This window comes from Photinus pyralis, unplaced genomic scaffold (assembly GCF_008802855.1).
Source record: "Photinus pyralis isolate 1611_PpyrPB1 unplaced genomic scaffold, Ppyr1.3 Ppyr1.4_LG3a, whole genome shotgun sequence".
Classification (NCBI taxonomy): Eukaryota; Metazoa; Arthropoda; class Insecta; order Coleoptera; family Lampyridae; genus Photinus; species Photinus pyralis.
In genome coordinates, this window is record NW_022170509.1 from 1,236,442 (window position 1) to 1,260,295 (window position 23,854).

The window sequence follows — 23,854 nt, forward strand, 5'->3', positions numbered from 1 at the left end:
GTAACTTGAATTTCCAAAGGTGATTCGACAGAAACTCATTTTTGATCGCCAGTTATCTATTAATAAGGGAAGCCCGGCCAGGCAGCAATTAGGCACACCAAAGGCCCATCGTGTCTACTCCATTACCTTTGCAACTAGGTTCAGAGCCTGTTCCTCTTAATAAAGGATAGGACCCAAGCTGTTTAGCCTAAGTTTCTTCGTCCCCCAGACAGCTGTCGCCAAGGAGGTGATGTCTGTCTTTGATCAAGGCGTCACAGTGACAGACCACATGCTCGGTAGTTTTATCTGCCTCGCCATAACCTGCACATGGGCTCTCCTACAGCAGTCGGGTTCCTTATTGTTGCCACTGAGCCTGAAATTAACTGGTCACTCAGTCTTTAATCCTGGTCTTGACAGCAGAGAAGGTAAGTACCACTGATGCCTTCACGAGCCAGCCCGCGCCCACCATTGAGAGTTGCCCCCTATTCCGCAGTGCACTGGCACCCAAATTAAGCTTACGCTATTAGACTCGCCTAATCTATCTAGAGTTCGCCTGCAACTTGACAGGGCTCTCAGCACTGTCCGACTGTCACTGCATGGAGGTTCTCCTGTGCACAGATCGTGATGGCTAACATCTCTGCCTGAAACACTGTGCTAGAGAGAAGCTGATGTCAGCTCTCGGTCGATCACCATATAAAACTACCCATATGCACTTTCCTTTTTCCGTTAGGGACCCATCTGTAACCACATGAGCTCCACAGGTTTGAGGAACGGGCAATCTGAGTTCAGCCACTGCTCCCTGTCCAGGAGAGTGATCTTATAACTTTTTGGTCTTCGCATAGTGTAAAGATTATTTAGTTAGTAGTAAGACAGCCCAGATCACATCCCTTCTGGTGAGAAGGGGGATCGGATCTGATGGATTTTCTCCCAGATCCGCCCGTGCCCAAGACAGGCGAGTCTCTGAACCTTTCCTAGCTGCTGGCAGGCCACCATATAAGTGCACTGTAAAGTATTATTGGCCATATCACTACATTGGAAAGTCAATATATGAGTCGAGGGTTTAGCCTCATGTACAACCAAACGTAGTCCTTCTACATGCCCATAGACATGCAGTGGTCTTTTTGTTTATTCGCCCAATATGTGTCCTTTCCAGGTCAGGCGGGAGTCATGATGATGACTCTCAAATCTTTCACTGACCTGGTCCTCGAAGAGTGAGCCCATCGAGGTTCTTCGTCCTTCTTTATCGTAAATGGAACAACCTCGGTCTTTTCCGTGTTAACGGAGAGGCCATGGCTACTGCACCATCTGTTCAAGAGCCCCCTGCATGAGCTTTTTCACTGTGAAATTTTCCAGTTATTCCGCGCATTCCTGGTGTATTGTATACGCTCCAGGCACTACGGCAGTGGAGCCAACAGTCCACCGTAGCTGCGAACGTCCTCTAGTAACCGATGAGCTCATCTCTGTCGTTCCGATGGAGGATATGACTCTGCTTCCGAGCATGGCTCGGATCCATCTTACGATTGATCCATCAGTGCCAAATCCTTCAGCAGCCTCACTAATTGAATTGAACGCGGTGTAGTTAAACGCACCGTGGACCTAGAAACGCTCCCAGGACCAGTACCCTATTCCTTAATGCATCCACCAGCTGCTTCGCCGTTTTTAGAAGAAACGATTATAGGCTGATCGGGTTGTACCTAATTGTAATCCTTCGCCATGTCATGTTTGGCACGACCCGGCTTAGGTAGGTAACTAGGTATACAACTCTTTACCTTTCTCCACTTTTGGGGATATACGCAAATCTTAGGAGGCTCTCAAGAGGTGTAACAAATGTAAGAGCAGCGGCTCCAAGCATTGGGACGCGGACGTTAGTGGGCAAGATCCTAGGCTAGGACGAGTAGCGCATACATTGGTGCGTGGACATTACGACACATGTATAATGTAAGGAGGAAAAATGGGTATAATTTGTCTTTAATTTTTCGGTTGTTAAATTTAAACTTTAAAGTACGACGTCAGAATTTTTTATTTTACACTGTAAATTTGGTGGAAGGCTGTGGGTTATGTTATAAGTAATTATTGAGGTAAGTAGGATTGTTGTTTAGTTACTAGGTACCTATGTATTATATGTACCTATACGTGCACATAGGGGTACACGAAAAAAAACTAGAATTATATTTTGACACCTATAATTGCACACCGTACAGACGAACAAACAGGCGCACAGACAAGGGGAGAGACAGACAGACAGCAATACAAAATTATAAACGATTTCAAGGATCGTTAAAAAAGCAAAAGTGTAAAATTATGGTACATGAAAAAAATTGACTTTTTACTATAACTTTTTATTAATGCACTCCTCAAAACGAAACTACTTATAAAGCTTCAGTCTGATACGAATCATTTACAAAAATGGGCAGTGTACAGTTAATACCTAATAATAAATGAAAAGTTCAGTAAGGTAATTAAAAGAAAACATAGTTTTATGGAGTGCGGCGCTATTGCTTGAATTGGTTCACTATAAGCATAAATGAATCAATGCTATAACCAAAGAGTTGGGTACTCTTTGCTATAACACACGTATTTTAACGTAATTGTGTCCGCCATTAGCACCAAAGCTATGCGTGTAACTTTTGAATTTTGATTTAAGAAGTTGCGTTATTTTGTTCCTAAATGAAAAACCGGGGTCCGGGACAGTGCAGTTAACTCCGGGACAACCCCGGAAAATCCTGGCCATGTTGCAACCCTAGCAACTGCACATGATTCTCTAATTAGGTTTTCCTGCAGTTTCNGGCACCTCTAAAAAGCATTATGCGGGTCACTCTGTAATTGGGTGCAAGCCTGTTGAGGGCCCAGAACAAGAGAGAGATAATAAATTAATAAAATAAATGAAGTGAGCTTAGGAACACGACATTGTAGCCGAAGTAGGTATAGGTGAAGAGCCAAAGTGGAGTTACTATAGCCCTGTAATGAGCTAATAAGAAAACATAATCTTCATTTGTGTAAAGTTGAGGATAACCGAGAGATATAAATGAATTTCCACTATTTCTGTCGCAACAACCACTCTCTTTGGAAAGAGGACCCAAAGTTACAGCAACCTAGAGCTGGACAATGCGTACCAGGTCAAATGATAATAATCTAATTAAATCGAATTATGATTTATGCGAATTGCGAACAAATCTGAATTGGAACACGACGAAGTGTTAGAGAACTTTGAGGGTTACTGGTACCACAGATTTTAATCTGTGCTGGTACATTAATTACCTGTGCTACAGTTAAGCTATATATGTGAGGATCATTAATTTTGTTAGTAGTACGTTGCACACTAACAATTAAAACAACGTATTTCTTTCTCTTATTCCTACGAATTTAAATACTTTTATGTAGGCACTTAGCAATAATATACACCGTAAATTATAAGTTCAAGACGAGCAAACTTTTAGTAAACCTACAAATTAAGTATTTTTCTTGAACCTATACCGACAGTTAGACTGTGCAATAATAAATTTCGTGGAATGGAATTACAATCAATTTGCCGTGTCTCGTTTTGGTCCACCTTCTGACCGGCTTTGCTCCTGTGGGATCACCGTTCCTCTACTACACGCCTCAGCAGTGGTGTATCTGCCACTAGCAATAAGTCTTTGTTGGGTACTGTTCGATATAACTTTGTCTACGTTGTTCGCTACCGTTGTCAATACTCCTATTTATTATTGAACTGACCGAATTAGTTTCTTCACGACTAACACATATTCTAAAAGCATTCTAATCAACGGTTCTCTTCGGTCGAGGTAAAGCTTGAAGGGCTTCTGTGGCGTTCTGATTTTCTGAGATGTTAAAAGGCACGAATACGCCCCTCAACAGCTTCCATAAATGGATGATAACAGCGTAGGAGTGTACTACCGTTTTCCAGCTTTTTTTCAAGAAGCTGAACTAAATACACTATGAAAAGTGTCTGCAAAGCCATCGGATCAAAAGACCCTTGAATCCACCAAGAACATGCTACAAGTTTTGGCGTCCTTTGCCGGTCACGGATCAAACAATGCCGAAGCATGTGCTGATGCCGTTACTGCATCATGCTAGTTTGTAGCTGGTACGGGTATTTGATGGATAAAAGACAGCTGTACCATTGCAAATAGGTGGAACTTTTACTTGTGTTATTTACCAATGCCTCAAATAAATGTTGGAATGTTTTCCAATTGGCGGGATCACCACGGACAGATTTATCAGTCGATTTTTCAATTGTATTGAATCATAAAAATCAATAACTCCGAAACAATGAGAAATATCTTACCAGCGCCGAGCTGGTGGTCTCTGAGCGTCAGATTTTCGGAAACCGTTACAGATAATTGTATTTTCCCATGCATTCCTTTTACCCTCCGGCCTCCGTTATTACTTTTCTGGCTGCTGCACGTGCCTTTTTGAATGAGATCATAGTTTCAGCACTGAGGTTTCGCTTAAACCGTCTTAGCATCTGCTTCTTCTCTTTGATAGCGTTTTTAACAACAGGTGTCCACCATGGGGCACTTGTAGTTTATGGTATACATTCTTCTGCGGCGTTTATGATGCTTACGCGCAATAACATGAAATAAATATTAAATGACATGAACGGCTCGGTACTGCTGTAAAGTTATTTTACTTCGCAATGAAATGGGTAGGTGTTAGTGTTCCCGTATATTCAAGAGTACCACTGGGTTATTATCCATATATTCTTCCAATAAACGACAGCATGGGATTGTAACCGGTTATTAATTAATTGTTATAAAATTTCGTCAAAAAACGTTATCTTTTAGGTAGAATATTTCATCCCTTTTTAGGTGGGTTTCTTGGAGGCAAATACAAAATGGTTTGTACTTGCTTATGTTGCAGCACTAAGGTTGCAGCAATGTAGCTTTAAACCATTACAATTTCAGTGCAGAATGCAGAATATTTTCGTTCTGGAGTGTACCAAATTTTAATATTGATAATATGAATATTATTACCTTAAAACGACCAAAGTTAAAATGTGTATATATAAATATAAAGAATATATAAATAAATAAGCCAGATAAATAAAAAAAAATGCAATAACAGTTTGATACAGTTCTTTATGTTTTCTTGACTATTATTATCACAGATTGCAGAGGTACTCTGTTCGGATGTACCTTCCTTTACTTATAATAATATAAATCATTAAAGAACCTATAAAAGTAGGTATAAGAAGCTTATAAAAAGGAGATTTTTCCTTTCAAGTGCCGTAAGAAAAAATAGGTTAGTTTTCGCTGTTTTTGTAATTGAACGAGCGCCACTGGATAGCGTCGTTCCCCAACCCATTTTCTAACATTCGAACATCAGGGTCGATGCACAAAGGTGGAACTTAATTCCGGAAAATGTCAATGGGTGAAAGTTCTCCAACTAAACAGTATGAATTCTTAAGTCCAATCATTTTTATTTTTCTCGAAAATTACTAACTTTGGTCTTTATATATCTAATGTGCTATATTAAAATTTACAGTATCAAAATGAATATCGTTTCCCAAAAAGGTCTAACCGACGCTCCACGTGGAAAACGCTGTACAGAGCGTGCCCATATTTTAATGCACACCTCGGTTGATAGCGGGGGTAAGTGTTTTGTCAGTCTGTCTGTTTGTCTGCCTGTCCGTAAACAAATTCCCTTACCGAAAATTGTTTGCGATTCTTCGTATCATGTATATTTATTTTTAAGGTACATTTTTTATGTATTGAGTGCTCGTAGATTATAGTTTCAAAATTCCTTGATGTATTTATGAAATCACTTGTTCCATTTCCGTAACTACTTCCGCCGTTCAAGTGGAATGCCGTTAGAGAGACAAACGTTGTTCTCTTGAAATCGGGTCACAAGATACATTTGATTTTTATTTTATTGTCATTTATATCAACAAAGCGATAGTATTGCCAATAGTGCGCAATGTACAACAAGATTAAGAGAATGATCACGAAGCCATACTGGCACCACCGTTTTTCCCAATCTTGAACCTATCTCAAATCACCTCCGAACCATGCTCAGTAGTTGTACCCTCAGGATGGAATAATAAAGAAGCAATTTCCTCTCACTTTAATAGTTATGTAATCAGTGACCAAATTGGCAAAGGCTTCCATGGATCTTTTAACGTTGATCATAAACCAGACCATGGTCTACCGTCTGTAGGGATTAGAGGGATCAGTCTTGTAAATCAATGTAATAAAAGAGCGACCTTTAATAACTTAACGCTTTGCAGAGACGGAGAGAATTATAGAATTTAATTGAAAACGAATTAATTGCGGTTAAATATTTATTTTGGGTCAGCACTTTCAATGGCATCTTTAACTTTGAATTTAGTAGGTTTATGTTAAATTTCAACATAGAACACTTGCCAATAGTTATTAACTTTTATAGGTAAAATTAGAAAATAATTTGGGATATTGTCGTTCGGCAATGTTAGTACGACGCAAGAGCACTTGCTGGTTGATAAGAGAACACGTAAACGTTCTTTAAACGACTGATTAGAGGTATAATAGATTGTGCGAAGGTTGGTCAGTTTACGCCATCGACGTTATTGGTACTATTGATACCGTTACAAGGATTGGTGAAAAGACTGGGTCAGTGGTAGTCTTCGTGTTAAGTCAAAGAACCGAAGTCGCGTTCCTTCTTGCAGTTCAAAGAGTTTACTTGGTGCATGTGTGCGTGCGTCTTCAGCAAGTGCGACGCGTGTTTGTGAAGATATGAAGTGCGCGAATTTAGTTTTTATTCTTATTCTGGGTAGGTAATTGTATTTTACTTTTAATTACGCTGTAAATCCTTCATGTTAACTAAGCATGTAAACACGTAATTTCTTGTGTAGATCTGCAGGATACACGTAGGTACAAGTGGTGGTTGTCTTAATAATCTTCTTAGGCTTTATGGGTCTCGTAATTTTGAGATCAAAAGCGGATATATGTGTAAAAACTGTAAATAATATTCCACAGACAGTTATAAATGCACCATGTGGGTCAGTAGGTCTTTTAAGTGTACATGCCTTACCGAATATTATTTGGTGATTAAGCGATCATCTTGGAGAACCCTACATAGTTTCTGGTTTTTCCAGGATGTTATTACAATTCCACTTATTGGTTGCAGGCGGGACTTGGCGTCTTGGCCACCCCACCTGTGTTCTGGAATCAGAATTCGGATTTATCCTGAACTGCGCTTTTAAGAAATCCGGACTCTTCCGAGTTAGAAATCTTGGTGGTGTCAAAGCTCACATTGGCCTGGGTAATCTTTCGCTTATTTTCATGCTCGTTTAATCATCGTGCATTAACGTCTTTTGTAAATATGCATTTTTGATGGCGCTAAAGTACACTGAGACATCTTCCATCACAAGTTGACTTGATTACGTAGCATGTCAATTTGTTTATTAACTTTCTACTAAATGAGACTTAGATTATTTACATAATGGCAATTTGTCCTCTTAAAATTTTCAATTTATCAAACATTGGTACGGTCATTGGCCAATACGCATTCTAAGACTTTTCAGTGTCCATTGTAAGTTAATGTAACACACTGGAGTTAAAAATCTAGCTCAATTTCTCCAATGACAATTTTTCTTAATTTTGGGAATTGTGTGGTATGCAAAACCAGTTCGAAGACGCACTTAAATATTTTGTATGTCAAACAGTTCAAAAATGTAACTGAGCAAGACCTACAGTGTCTCCATCCGGGTCACTCAAAGACAATTTAAATTTGCTGGCTAATTTTTTTTAAATTTGGCACAAGATATATAAATATATGGTCGCAAAACAAAAACAAAATCGGAATCATATAATAATTTCTTGTGTATATAAAGCTAGTGAAACAACTTAAAAAATACATCGTTCATTACCGTTTGTCGTCTTCTTTGTAGAAGAAAATTTATCGCTCCATTTTTCGACGGTAGTAAGTGCCCTTTTTTTAATATACCTCTAAATATTCATTGTTTCTCGTCTTTTTTGTATTTAAAACCAAAGTATCAAAAACGCAGAAGATAAAAAATGACAAATAACTTCGAATTTCCAGGTGTAGTGTATGTTTTGGGAAACATATTTAGCGCTAACAACTTAACAACAAAAGCAAACGGCAAATTTCTGCGCTCATTTTCCAAAGAAGGAAACGACACTTTTTTTTTAATGAATGGGTTATAGATACATTTTTTTAAGTTGTTTTGCTAATTATATATGCATCGCTGGCGTAATTTGCAGGGTGATCTGCCAATTTTGAAAGATATGGCATATTTTTTATGCAGAAAAATTAATCATTCAGTTGACAGCGGCGCGAATAAAATAATGTTCAATAGTACCTACGTAAACTAATCGGACCAAATTTGACAAAACGGTTTTTAGGAAAAATTGCCATAATGTGTAGCTTAGATTTCATACTTCTATAGTATTCGTAGAGAAATACTTTGCTTATCTTACTGTAGTTTGGCGTTCATACGTTGGTGTCATTATCAATTTCTAGCAATCACAGGAGTGCCAGAGTTACTAAAATTATCTTTCAGGTTTCAGTCTTGGAGATGAACTGGGATTTAAGGAGTCACTTACGAACGTTGAAGCTGAAGGTAATCGCAGACGTTCCGTACCAGGAGCGTCAAAATTTCAATCCATCAACCCATCACCTCAAATAAACGTACGCACCCTTGGTAGTAGTTACTTATTTAACTAACGGATCTCTTTTAGGCAAAAAACTTAGTAATACGCCCCATTCCTTCAATGACATCGGCAGACGGCTCCACAATACCTCCATTTAAACCCATTCCACCCGCGCCTGAAAGGGTACCTGTAACTAAAAACAGCACCAGACGAATTGGCAGCATCGTTCCAACACCAACCTTCGTAGGAGTTGTTCCCGCATTTAACGCAATTCCTACGTCTATATCACGCGTCTCCACTGGGGGAATTATACCTGTGGATAGCAACAAACTGTCGCAAACTGGTGATAAACTAAGCAGCACGAACTTAGCAATTAGAACACTGGCATCACCGCTAAACAACGAAATCTTCCCCACAGTGCCCAATAACGCAAAAAGTTCCATTCAGGCTTTGGCGGCCGCAACTAACATTTCATCCGAAGCAATCGAAGCAGCGCTGTTAATACGCCAACAGCAATTGGCAGCGAAAAAGGCTACTATCACGACAACCCATAAACCACCACCAACCCCTCCCAGGCATCTATCAAGTCGAAATAAGGTTATGAACGCACCTAAAGAATATTACCCTGTCGGTTACGACAAAAATTTTGATGATAATTTTGCGTCGCGCGTCGATCTTCCGGATACGTCGTTTTACTGCGGTGACCAGAAGCATTTCCCCGGTCTCTACGCCGATGAGGATTTGGGGTGCATGGTAAGTGTTGTTTTATAATTTTGACACGTGGCCATACCGTCGGAAGATGAGTGTTAAATGGCCTTCTTTGGTAATGAGTCACGATATGTTTAATTTTATTACAAAACTTAGATCCACAGCTTTCTTTTGAGAATCCGTGCATGAATGTTACAAGTACGTTGGGGTTGTTTTGAACCATTCAAAATGTATTGCCGGCATTCAAGCTTCGTTGCAAGTTGAACTGAATTCGGTACAATTCAGACGCGCATTATGCTACTGGAAAAGCGGAACACCGTGAAGGTGTTCAGTAAAAGATGTTGAATAATTTAGGTCGTTTTGCATGCATAAACATATGTAAAGAAGTTCAATTCCTTAATAGAATAAATTTTAATGCATTACTTTTGACCTGACGTTATACGTGTGATACAATTAAGACCAACAGAATGGTCTGTACGCGCAATTGTACCACAATTAATTAGAGGACTTATTCAAATGTAGAAAACTTTTTTCGGTCATGCTTTGACAGTTATAGAGGATACTTAAACATATAGTCTATTTTACATCTTTTGTTAGGGGCCACAAATTTGCGTTGGACCACTTGTCCACGTGTCTATATACCTCAACTCGTTTCTCCAATATAAAATGAAAATTTTTGACGGTAACGTTATTCATCGTTTAATGATGCTTTAAAGAAATTTTTCTTTTGCAAGAATTGATGATAATAGGAAGTGGTTACGTGCATTGTGAAAGTGGATGGGGTTATTTGTGATTCAGCCTACTATTTAGGTGTATTACAATTTACGTCACTTTTGCATTCAAATTTGCCTGATTCAGATCACTTTCTACTGTAAACGTTTTTACATCTTTAACCTAGACTGAAGACAATCGATTAGCGTTTCTAGGGAAATGCTTCAAATGTCTCGTGCAAATTTCATAATTTTTCTAATAGGAACTAAATATGAGCTCCACAACAACACAATAATGTTGTTGATTTTGTTAATTTCTCAATAAGTGCAGATTCCGTAAGCAGTGACGAAATAAGTAATCCATCAAAATGTAGTTGTTACCTGAAGTTTTCGATTTAATAGCCTTATACCGTGCTTGATTAATTATTTAGAAATTATTGCAACCGAAATTCTGTTTAAATAATTACATTTCTGTACAAAATATAAATGGCCATGTATAACAAAGTGGGTAACACGTGAGCGAGGCTGAATTTCTGATTTGTAACTTCAGTTTTGGTAATTAACAATTGTGCTGGATTAGTCCCCTCAGATCTGTCAGGTTCTAGAGCAACTATTTCACTTTTAAACCTACTTCATTATTTGTAGAGAATGTCTATATAGTATATTCGCTTTGGACGTTTGTAGATCTTTGGAAAAATGCAACAACTAAAAATTGGACACCAGTATCGGAACGTGCAGTTGAGGCAACCAGTTTGTAGACGTTCTTTGTAAGTGCAGTATACAGTATATCTAAAAATCCAATCACTTCATACACAGTGGATCGAATATTTTTATTTCTTTGATTGATCAGGTTTAAATGATCTATAAGCAACCTCAAAATTCCCCTCTAAAATTAAATTTCATTCTAGTCTTAAACTTACGTAAATTTTTAGAAAATGTACACTTCATGCATAGCAATAGTGCATCGTGGGGGTTGTAACTTTTGCAGTGGTCCAAAAATTTTTGTTTCTTTGATCGATTATTTTGAAATGATCTATAATCCACCCCGAAACTCCCCCCTTCAATTAAATTTCATTCTAGTCTTAAACTTACCTATATTTTTAGAAAATTCACACTTACATGCATAGCAATACTGCATCGCGGGGGTTATAACTGTTGCAGTGATCCAAATATTTTTGTTTCTTTGATCGATTACGTTTAAAGATCTATTCGCAACTCCGGAAGTACCCTCTAGGAATAAATTTCATTCTTGTTTTAAACTTACGTAATTTCCTATAAATTTCACATTTGCATGCATAGCAATTGTTGATTAGGGGGGTTGTAAATTTTGGAGCAGGCTGAATATTTTTGTTTCTTTGATCGATTATGTTGAAATGATCTATAAGCAACCCCCAAACTTCCCTCTGCAACTAAATTTCATTCTAGTCTTAAACTTACGTAATTTTTTAGAAAATTTACACTTCATGCATAGCAATAGTGCATCGCGGGGGTTGTAACTTTTGCAGTGGTCCAAAAATGTTTGTTTCTTTGATCGATTATGTTGAAATGATCTATAAGTAACCCCGAAACTGCCCTCTAGGAATAAATTCCATTCGCGTTTAAAACTTATGTAATTTTCTAAAAATTTCACACTTACATGCATAGCAATCGTTGATTAGGGGGGTTGTAACTTTTGGAGCAGACTGAATATTTTTGTTTCTTTGATCAATTATGTTGAAATGATCTATAAGCAACTCCCAAACTTCCCTCTGCAATTAAATTTCATTCTAGTCTTAAACTTACGTAATTTTTTAGAAAATTTACACTTCATGCATAGCAATAGTGCATCGCGGGGGTTGTAACTTTTGCAGTGGTCCAAAAATGTTTGTTTCTTTGATCGATTATGTTGAAATGATCTATAAGTAACCCCGAAACTGCCCTCTAGGAATAAATTCCATTCGCGTTTAAAACTTATGTAATTTTCTAAAAATTTCACACTTACATGCATAGCAATCGTTGATTAGGGGGGTTGTAACTTTTGGAGCAGACTGAATATTTTTGTTTCTTTGATCAATTATGTTGAAATGATCTATAAGCAACTCCCAAACTTCCCTCTGCAATTAAATTTCATTCTAGTCTTAAACTTACGTAATTTTTTAGAAAATTTACACTTCATGCATAGCAATAGTGCATCTCGGGGGTTGTAACTTTTGCAGTGATCCAAAAATTTTTGTTTCCTTGATCGATTATGTTGAAATGATCTATAAGCAACCCTCAAACTCCCCTCTAAAATTAAATTTCGTTCTAGTCTTAAACTTACGTAAATTTTTAGAAAATGTACACTTCATGCATAGCAATAGTGCATCTCGGGGGTTGTAACTTTTGCAGTGATCCAAAAATTTTTGTTTCCTTGATCGATTATGTTGAAATGATCTATAAGCAACCATCAAACTCCCCTCTAAAATTAAATTTCATTCTAGTCTTAAACTTACGTAATTTTTTAGAAAATTTACACTTCATGCATAGCAATAGTGCATCGTGGGGGTTGTAACTTTTGCAGTGGTCCAAAAATTTTTGTTTCTTTGATCGATTATGTTGAAATGATCTAACGGGCGATCAAAAATGAGTTGCTGTCGAGTCGCCTTTGGAAGTTCAAGTTAAATACGATTTTCCATGTAAACAACAATTTTAAAGGCGACTCGAAAGCAACTCATTCTTGATCGCATAGTATAAGAAACCCCGAAACTCCCTCTAACGATAAATTTCATTCTCGTTTTAAACTTCCGTAATTTTTTAGAAAATTCACATTTAAATGCATAGCAATCGTTGGTTAGGGGGGCTGTAACTTTTGCAGTGGACCGAATTTGTTTGTTTCTTTGATTGATCAGGTTTAAATGATCTATAAACAACCCCGAAACTCCCCTCTACAATAAAATTTCATTGTAGTCTTAAACTTACGAAAATTTTTTGAAATTTTACACTTCATGCATAGCAACAATGCATCGCGAGGGTTGTAACTTTTGCAGTGGTCCAAATATTTTTGTTTCTTTGATCGATTATGTTTAAATGATCTATTCCCAACCCCGAAAGTACTCTCTAGGAATAAATTTCATTTTTGTTTTAAACTTACGAAATTTTCTATGAATTTCACACTTGCATTCATAGTAATCGCTGATTAGGGGGGTTGTAACTTTTGCAATGGACCGAATATTTTTATTTCTTTGATCGATTATGTTTAAATGATCTATAAGCAACCCCAACACTCCCCTCTACAATTAAATTTCATTCTAGTCGTAAACTTACGTACATTTTTAGAAAATTCACACTTACATGCATAGCAATACTGCATCGTGGGGGTTGTAACTGTTCAAATATTTTTGTTTCTTTGATTGATTATGTTTAAATGATATATTCGCAACCCCGAAAGTACCCTCTAGGGATAAATTTCATTCTTGTTTTAAACTTACGTATTTACCTATTACCATTGAGAACTATTACTGCCTTCTAGGACTACAGTTTAACCTTGAAGGTAGTGGTAGTGAATGAAAAACGCATACTTTGACCTTGATGGTGGTGAAAGTAAATGCCGTAGATCCCTTGGTACTATAGTAGAAATCTCCAACTGAACGCACTGAAATGGTAGATAGGTTTTTTGGGTGTGCAAAACTTCAAAGAAATGGAAGGGAAACAGTCCATAACCCCTCTTAATGTGTATTTTGGATGATTAACCATTTACTAGAACACGGTTTATTTCATCTAACTACAACACGTCAAAGTACCGTAATGGATTATGCGGGAAACCATAAAAATGTTTGTTTCGATCTGTTATCTTTACGTTTTACGTAGAAATCAGTGTTGGAAAATAACATTTTCCTTTCCAGCGTTTGTTATATTGTTCACAATAATGCAGCTATCAGCTTTTGAAGAGTGAATGTCGGTTTTTCGTTGATATATGTAGTAGGTCATGGGCTATCCAAACAAAACAAGAGTATAAATTAATTCGGCTCTGAAATAGGCACTTTTTGCTCATACTTTCCAAAAAGACTTCATTCAAGTGGATTTAATTCACGAAATTTAATTAATTGTTGTTTTTAATTTATGCACTGTCTGTTAAGTGCTTCGGTATTACATGAGTCAAGCACATATCAGGTATACCACAGACCGTTCTCCAATGATTTGAATCATTAGAACATCCAGATCATTTCGGTCGGCAACGAATTGAGTATTACCTTATGACTCTAATTGTTTATAAGGTCCCCCAAATAGTTTTTTTGGGTAAATAATTAATAATCAAATAAATCATTATGATTTATGCTTTCTGATTTAGGAAATTGACTTATGACTTAAAAAAGCAGTTAAGTAATACAACGAATTTATTACTAACTTACTTAATTCAAGTCTACTCTATATTATGCCTTGGGAATTGGATAAAGGTTGACCAATTTTTAATTTTGTATCAGATATAGTATAATTTGCTAATCGGTATGCTGAATTTCCGCCAGTGTTCTGCTGTAGGGTAAATAGCAACTAGTTATTTTCATTAGATTGTTGCACAAAAATCACCTTTTGATCGAAACAATTACCTTGACTGGCGCACTATAGTGTATAAATGTGATGTTACCTTTCAAAATTGAAGCAAGAACGTTTATTTGGCGTGGCCTGTAATAAACAATAGGCATCACATCTTAATCATAGCACTCAGCACCACCTCAAGCAACACGCATGTAGCAAAAAACCTGCGTGTTTGAAATTAAATTTAATAAATAATTTATCGCAAATTTGCCCACGATTAACTAAATATGTATCGGTATGTATAGACAATTGCTTGCAATTATCAATAATCGAGTTTCTCCTTAGGTGTTAAAACTTTCTCTATGAAATTTTATAGTACCCGCGTATTTTCTAATTATTAAAATTATGTAAGTCGTAAACAACAATAACTACCAATACTTTTGTTTCCGCTGTGGAAATGCGTACATATCATCCTGGCGCGTTCAGTGTGGGAAACTTGTGCCTGATCACTGGTGTCGTTTTAGGTAAATTGCCGCATTCGTTTGAATAAAATTGTAGAACTAGGACAAGGTCTTGACAATCATTGAAATTGATCACGTTTCGATTTTATTATTTTAAGTATATAAAAAAAATGTAGCGTAAAATTAACTTTTGAAAGGTCCATCATTTCGAAACGATATGTCTAATATGTCGATGACCAAATGAGGGTAGAGTGTGGGGCACAAAAAGTTTCAGTCTCCATTATAAGATTTTGATATGTACCCCGCTAATTTTTGTAACTATAACCAATAGCGTCATATTATTACTATAGCGCACTATATCTGCTCAATTTTAGAATTGTTTTAAAGATAATTAATCTGTGCGGTACTAACTAGAGGCTTATGTAATTGGTGCATGTAACTCAGCTGGGAAAACCTTTTGGTTTCTAATTAAAACAAGTTCTACTTTTTTTATTTTGTGCAATTAATTATTAAATTTAAATTTTTTACTCCGCTTGGTTGCTAAAATTAAGTTTATGGTGAAAGAGAGACATTGCCTTAATTTCTTCGTTAGTCAGTACTGACATTAAAAAGGTACTTTTTGATCCCTAATTTGAATCGCACTGAAGTGTTCCTGAGACATCACTTATCACCGTTAACACATTCGTAATGAAATAAAGTCTGACGGATTTTCAAGTCAACTTTTATTTATACTCGTAGTTAGTTCGATTGCTTGATTTGCCAGATTTGATGTCATCTTATTATAGATATTTTTGGAACGGTATACATATATAGAACTAATTTGCATGCTTCTCAAGCTCTTTCTCTCTAAATAATTTGAAATAATTAAAATGTTTAAAAATTGGATATATGAAATTCTATTCTAGTCTGCTTCAAAAGTTTGAGAAAAACTTGAATTTCCATGCTGACGAACCTTTGTTGTCAGCGAAATAATGATACTTTTTATTGGTTAGAAACGTCCACATAAATATAATTCAAAATTTGTAAAGCTTTCAATGTATCAGATGGCCTTGACCGTTTAACTTACGTAAAACAAAAAAGCAATTCACTTGTTTTAGTTTCCATCTCTTAGTATCGGCATATAATAAACGTACACACTCATGCGGCCCCAGTATACTCCCCTGTGGAACGCCCTTATTCCTGAATTCGTTATTAGCGCGCGTAGTTTGAAATCGATTGATAATATACATCTTTATTAAGCATGCACTTTGTTTTAGTCAAAATAGTATATAGGAACTATAGCTAAGACAGTGAATATTGCCCTACAATATTCGCCCTGCTTAAAATACTCCAAGGTATATTGCACGAAAGAAAAAATGACATCGGCTGTACACTTTCCAGGTGGAAATCCAAACTTCTTGTTGTACAATAGATTGTTATCTTCTAGATTTAGATATACGACTTTTTCTTGTATATTTTAAAAAAACCTGGAAGAATCGATATCGGCGGTAACTTTTCTCATCGCTACGATCGCCTTTGTTATACATTGGGGTTACAACAGGTACTTTCAACGCATCAGGAAAGAAATATATCCGTCATCAAGGGTATACTGTTAATTAGTTTCACTAATAAGTATGCATCATCCCATAGCTTGTGCAATGAGTTTAAACATTTTCTTTTCCAATATATACCTATATAAGCTTAAGGTAATTGTCTCCAATATGACCGTGTGTCACATAAACTAAAGGAATTGCATTGGCTTAACATGAAAAATCGCCGAACATATTATAGTTTGCTTGTATTTCATATAAATTGAAAGCTCCTGGTTATCTTCATGGCCAAATTCTGTACAGAACAGATGTACATAATAATCAGGCACAAATAATTGCTTCTGCATAAATCCCACCTATTGCAAAGATGTTTTTCATACAATGTTGTTAATTTATCTAATTCTTTGCCATTTAATACATGTACCCTCTCTGTTTCTGCATTCAAACGAAACTGCACAACTCAAAAACCAACTGGGAAATATTCAGAACTAAAATCAGCAACAATGTAAAACTTAATATTAGTCTCAAAACCACCGAAGAAGTAGACCCAGCAACAAACACATCGGAGCAAATGACAAGTATTAAATTGGTAAGCGCCAACGAAGTTAAGGGAAAAATTGTTCTTCTAAACAATCGGAAAGCACTACGAATTGACATGATCAAAAACGCTGAAAGAACTTTCAAGAAAAGGGGTTGGGGATGCTAACATACATATCTAATGGCATTATAAGATTACGATATTGGCAAGCGTCTCAAGATATCTGAAATAATACTAATACCAAAGCTTGGAAAGTAATTAACTGATATTTCTGCATACAGACCGAGAAGTTAATTGTCCTCCATCTCAAAATTACTTAAAAGACTAATATTGCAACGCATCCACCCTATTCTCAATGCTATCACTGATCACCAATTTGGGTTTCGTCATGCACATGCAATTAATGAGGAAAAAATTACTGCGCTGCTGTTTCTCTACACGTGAGCGGCGTGAGCCAGACCTTTGACTTGACAAGATCTGGCACAGGGGTCTTTTACACAAAATTAAACAATCACTACGAGATCCTTACTACTACCTTTTGAAATAGTACCTAACAGACAGGTATCTCAAAACAAAGGTTAATGATGAAGTTTCTCAGCTCCAACCCATCAAATCTGGAGTCCTCCAAGGCAGTGTCTTAGGATTAATTCTATATCTGTTATACACATCAAACCTCCCCACATCAGATTCCACCACAACTGGCACGTTTGTAGATGATATTGTTGCCTTAGCTGTCCATGAAGACCCAGTAACAGCGTCTGCAAACCTTCAGGGCCATCTCTTTCAAAAAGAGGAATGGCTTATAAAAATGGACGAAAGAAAGTCACAATATATACCTAACCTTTACATTAAAAAAAGAAAAATGTTCTCCAGTGTACATTAACAACAGAGAAACCACAGAAAGATGAAAAGAAGATGGCCAGTAGAAGCCTCATCCGGACATAGAGAGACCTTAACTAGCCTCCCAGCCAGTTAAATTGCTTATACAATGTAATTCTGATTGCTGTTATAAATCAATCATGCAATCACGCCAAATCAGCCACCCGTCTCTAACATAATACGCAGACTGAAAAGACAATGGCCGTCTGATCTCCGAAATCCTCAAAATCATTGGTACTTAAAAGCTTCAAAGCTGGTTGACTCTCTCTTCAAGATCATACATCTGATCCACCTATTGCTCTTGATAGTACCTACTTATATAGAAGATTCTAAATTTGCTGAATAAAGGCAGAAAAAAAGGTACATGTACGTAATGTTATCTGTGTAGATGAGGCATATTTTGACTATGCAACGTTAAAACCTTTTTAGGTTTCTACTGGATATTGTTAGAGAAATATTTGAATACAATTTCATCAACATAGCTTGCTTGCAATACGTAGGTGTAAATATGGCATACAGCAAGGTCTGATTTCGAAATCGATAACCAGTAGGAAAATTCCATTTATAAGAGTTTCATTATATACAACCTAACATAACTTATAATTATTATAAATGGAGTAATACATCAATAACATTTCGTGGACGACTTTCCCAATGCATTCAATCGAAAGGTACAAAATAAGAAAATAGATTTAAACCAAGAAATATCAATTATTAAAGTTATTATTTATTTTGATATACATTTTAATTGTACCATACCAGATTATGCAAGAATGTATCGAATGTAATTGTATCTACCTGGTGCATGTGAAACCTCACAACTTTTATAATTCAACAAGTTTTTTAATTACTTCCAGTGCTAATGAAATTAGCATCGCAGCATCCTTTCTTTATTGCTTTCTTAGATAAGCCATATTGGTTGTCGTTTTTTCGAGTCAGTCACCTTCGCTACTCCTATTCAATTTAAAAGGTATTTAACAAAAAGCCTTTCAAATTTCAGTGCAAATTTATTGTAGTGTGACAAACTTGATTTCTCGCACCTACGCAATTTTGTAGATGAATTACGAGCTTTTATTTAGAAGCAATCGTTGCAGTAGCGAAATATGGTTTGTTCGTTAAACCTCCGTAGGTTACTTTATTACCTACTTATTAGAGACAACATTTTATGAATTATTTACGTTAGTACCTTTTACTTTTTTTTATCTGCGTAAACGCTGTTTTTGGTTTTAATTTTTTGCTTTTTTTGGTTTGGTTGATGCGATAGTGTAAAGGTAGATTCCTTGATTTGATTGACAATTTCTTGTATTGTCTTGTTTTGCATAAGTCTTGCTATTTCGTTTCTTTTCTGGCGAGTAAGACCTGCATACTTCTTGTTCTTGCCTTAAGAGCTGGCGATAGTTATGTTTAATGAAGTTAAAATGGCCTCGAAGTCTCATTTATATTGTAGCTATCCTTCTAGAACTAGAATCTAGAACATTGTTAAGGCACCAGCAAGTTGATAAATGATTACTCCTCGATGATAAAGAATGAAAGCGTTTTATGTAGAGATTCTTTATGAAGATACAAATTGACTCTTTATTTTTCTCTAATTTCATAGCTCTAGCGCCCACTCTGAAGTATCTAAAGTGAAAATGTCTAAATGCATTAGTTTGATGCCTAGATCCGTAAAAAAAGAATTTGTTAATTGCAATTTTTTAGTTGCTTCGGCCTTCTCTTTACTCTTCGACGCAATTAGATATATAGGAAGGTTAATAAAACAATAATTTGGCAAATGTCAGACGACTTATGTCATTCACAAAGTTCAATTTCGTGCTCAATTTCTGGCAATAGGCCACTATCCATAAGGAAAGCTCTTTCCAGCTTATCCCTAGAAGCTCTTCTGTGGGAATTGATGGTCTAAGACCGAGACACCTTTCAGATTTAATAACGATTCCTAATTCCGCTCCAACGCTAGCTTTATTAGAAGCCCTTGCCAAATTTGTTGATGCCGTTCTGGAAGGCAATTTACCGAAATTAATTCTGCCGATATTCTTTGGCGCTTCATTGACGGCCTTGCCGAAAAAAGATGGTGGGATTCGTCAGATAGCATGTGGCCACACTTTCGGACGTATTGCTAGTAAAGTTGCCTGTGCTATAGTTCGTGAGGAATCACGTGCCACGTTAAGACTGATACAACTAGGATTTGGTATAATAGGCTCAAACTTTCTTGGACATTAAGAATAGTGCAGATTTGGTTGTGAAATTTGACTTTGCTAATGCTTTCAATGCTTTTATGAAGAGATCACTTGCTGTTCGTTGTCTACCGTGAGATTCCATTATAACTTTTGATTGAGAAGTCTGATCGAAAAAGTACGAATTGTTTTGGATTCTACGCACCAAAATTAATAAGAGAAAGTGTTTTCTCGAGAAATTTTGGTGCAGTCGATTTTTGGTGAAAAAGGAAGGTTGTACACTGCCTTTTTTTGAGGCCCGCAAAAAAAATTTCTCAGATCGACCCGGAAAAAAATTTTCTTATAGAATGTGGCCTGTAGAATCCATAATTTCAAACAGTTCCAAGATTGGGCTACTAGTTCAAAAGTTAAGCCCTTTGAATTTTCTTTCGAAATTGGTTTCTAGTCTATAACTTTTGATTGAGAAGTCTGATCGAAAAAGTACGAATTGTTTTGGATTCTGCGCACCAAAATTAATAAGAAAAAGTGTTTTCCCGAGAAATTTTGGTGCAGTCGATTTTTGGTAAAAAAGGAAGGTTGTACACTGCCTTTTTTTGAGCCCCTCAAGAAAAATTGTCTCAGATCGACCCGGAAAAAAATTTTCTTATAGAATGTGGCCTGTAGAATCCATAATTTCAAACAGTTCCAAGATTGGGCTACTAGTTCAAAAGTTATAGCCCTTTGAATTTTCTTTCGAAATTGGTTTCTAGTCTATAACTTTTGATTGAGAAGTCTGATCGAAAAAGTACGAATTGTTTTGGATTCTACGGTCCAAAATTAATAAGAAAAAGTGTTTTCCCGAGAAATCTTGTTGCAGTCTATTTTTGGTAAAAAAGGAAGTGTATACACTGCCTTTTTTTGAGGCGCGAAGAAAAAATTGTCTCAGATCGACCCGGATCATTAATTACAATTGCGTGTACTTAAAAGCTTTTAATTTGCTTTGGAATAATAATAATAATGGGGGGCTAAGAATACTTGGGGTTGATTCTTCCAAAGTACCATGGACACGGAAAGTTGGATGGATAGGCTGTTGTGTGTGCAAGTTTTACAATATAAAATGTAAAAAACAAATCTAGATTATATTGGTATGAAAAGTGAAAAAATGGGAGACTGCTTAAAAAATGTGAGCCAATTTCCACTAATGGGAATATAGACCTGCTAATTACAACTAATTGGCGAAATTGCCAACTTTCAGTTTAATTCAACAAAATCTAATCCATTTCCGTTTACGGGCTAATCTTGTGCCTAGTATACTTATAAAGTTATTACTTTTTCAGCTTCTTTCTTGTCGCCATTACGACGCTGATTGATGTACAAATTTTAAAAAAAGGACTGCGTAAGACGCTGATATACATGCACCTGCATTACACCGTCGCGTTACAAAGGATAGTGATTAATGATTATATACATCACGTTTCCAAAAAAGTGCAATGGTTTGCCCACGACACTTGTTATATAGGTATGATAAATGCGTATCGTACCTTTCAATAATTAGGTAACATCACGCGGATTTGGTACACATTCTGTACTTTCTCTGTCCCCGAAATCCAAAAGAACAGACTGATTAGCGCAAAACATTTTTTGACACTACAATCCAGTTTTTAAAGCTTACTTTGAAACCCATTGTAAAGCACCTTGCCAATAAGGATGACCCATGCATAAATCCGTTTACATTTGTCAAAGAAAAGAAAATATTAAAATTGGTTGTTGTTGACCTTTTTGTTGCTAAATTTCTCCTGAATTTATCACATTCGTTCCAAATTTTGACACAATAGGTTTTCTGCAAGAAAATTAATTTGACGCTTTTCACGTTTGTTATTGTTCAGAGTTTGTTGCAAAATAATTAGTACCCAATTATAACAGTCATGCCACAGAAATCACTTCATTATAGCTACCCACAGCTTGTTCATTAATTTTCATTTCCGGTAGTGATGATTTGTAAATTGTAACAGGTTTTTCGATACACTAAAGAATTATTTCATTTTTGGGTTAAACCGATTAGAATACAAACTTTTTACAGCCACCACTGATTTACTAACAATTCCTTATTCCAAACTATCCTATGCTACGCCTATAGAAAAGGAAAAGACAATGGACTTCATTCTTCTTAAATAAATGGCAAATGCAAATACGTTTAGTCATTTTTTCCAATGAAATCGGTGAAAATTAGAATTTTGTATTGCGTGCCAAGATCTGCCTATATCCTTCCTTACAAAACAAGTTTTCCTTCGATTAAAAGAGGAGGATAGCGCGACCTTTAGCTAAAAGTTGTCAAATCAATCATCATTAGGTGAAGTCTCGTAAGCTTTAGTAGATTGATGAAAGATCTTTTGGTTGGTGATGGTTAAATATCGTAGGTACTATAACTAAATCTATGTTTTGTTTTAGGTTTTTCACGTATGCGCCCTAACCGACGATGGTTTGATCATGAAGAGCTTTCTTTGTCCAGAATCAACATTATTTGATCAAACAATATTGAAGTGTAACTGGTGGTTTTATGTAGAATGTAAAAATTCTAAAAAGTTGTACGATTCCAACATTCCAGTTTCCAAAAGTTATCAACTGATGAAGGCATTAACTTTCTTTTCATCATATAAAAATGATACAAGAATTCCAAAATCAAACCTAAAAGACTGAGTTAACTGTAATTTTGTTTATATTTATACTTTTGATAACTTGACGTACCGAAACGTGTAAGGTAAAATGCGGGTACCTGTCTAGGGAAAATCCATATTAATATCTCGATATTGTTTTGTATTCACTGATAAGGTATGTACCTATTGCAGAATTACCAAGGAGAGATTCCTAAAGAGTACATGATAATTATTTATTTTAGGTTTAAGGTGTATTAATTATTTACCTAAATTATTTAAAAGTTTTTATAGATGTATTATACAAAGGCATTAGGTAATTTGTTGATTAGAGATATAAGTGTTAAGTGATGTTATAATGCATAGATGCTAGGTGTGCAACATAAATTAAATGGACAAATAAAGTAATTTCTTCCAATTTACAAGTGAAGTAAAGTTCAGCCATCAACTTTCACTTTCAGATCGTATAAAAATGTCCAATAATAGGAGGCGTCCGTTTTTAGTTTTTGTGACAAAACCATTTGGTTTTTAAATGAAGTTCCTTATCTGTTATATAATTTAGATGTTAAGTTAGAAATGTATTGAGAATTATTGGCTGTTGTGGTTACAGTGATGAGAACATTAATGTGGATGATGATGATGTATGTTGCGGAAGTTGAGGTTTCGCCGGTTAGCAATCGATTATTACAATATGGCTCTAAAGAAAATACAGTTTGCATATCTTGTCTTCGAAGAGTAAATGAGACTCTGCCAGCACGTTTCGTACCACCAACATATGCAATGCGGAATTCCTAATGTGTTCTTCGCAGAAGTCACTGATTCTTGCCTTCTTCCTTCCCGTCGGGTAGTGTAGACGTCTCCAGGCATCAAGTTCCCTACTTAGTTCTAATTCACGTTCGTCCATGGTTCAAAGTGGTAGCTTTTGTCGAGTCTTTAAGATTCTTATTGGTCCCGAACGTGTCTACTTATTTCGATTGTTTCCAATGTGTGAATTTCAATGTATAATTCATTCACTCTTATCTGGCTCCTATGTGGTCAGGTGGCTCCAGATTCCCCTTCTTGCACAAACTATTTGTAAATGACTAAATCATGCACTATCCCACTGTTTCCTAATCAAATCCATTGTTGTTCATAAAGGCGTCGGGATGTGACGAAGTGCAGTACCTG

The 23,854-nt window shown here is 36.2% G+C and overlaps 1 protein-coding gene across 2 annotated transcripts; it reads left to right on the top strand.

The window, feature by feature from the left end:
• Positions 1–6,424: 6,424 nt before the first annotated feature.
• LOC116166287 lies at positions 6,425–23,105 on the top strand. 2 transcript variants are annotated; one of them, XM_031481194.1, is made up of 5 exons: positions 6,428–6,726; positions 7,084–7,218; positions 8,480–8,607; positions 8,658–9,323; positions 22,485–23,105. In XM_031481194.1, exons 1-5 carry the CDS (start codon positions 6,690–6,692, stop codon positions 22,731–22,733), a joined length of 1,215 nt encoding a protein of 404 aa, XP_031337054.1. In that variant the 5' UTR covers positions 6,428–6,689; the 3' UTR covers positions 22,734–23,105. The 2 variants fall into 2 exon arrangements, with proteins under 2 accessions (XP_031337055.1, XP_031337054.1); XM_031481195.1 differs by lacking the exon at positions 7,084–7,218 and having other exon boundaries at positions 6,425–6,726.
• Positions 23,106–23,854: the final 749 nt, after the last annotated feature.

What these genes read in the sequence shown, in the direction of transcription:
- LOC116166287 (XM_031481194.1), top strand. Translation starts at nt 6,690, where the DNA reads ATGAAGTGCGCGAATTTAGTTTTTATTCTTATTCTGG. An exon ending in CAAAGCTCACATTGGCCTGG is followed by an intron (nt 7,219 to 8,479) that starts GTAATCTTTCGC and finishes ATTATCTTTCAG; the next exon opens with GTTTCAGTCTTGGAGATGAA. An exon ending in ACCCATCACCTCAAATAAAC is followed by an intron (nt 8,608 to 8,657) that starts GTACGCACCCTT and finishes GATCTCTTTTAG; the next exon opens with GCAAAAAACTTAGTAATACG.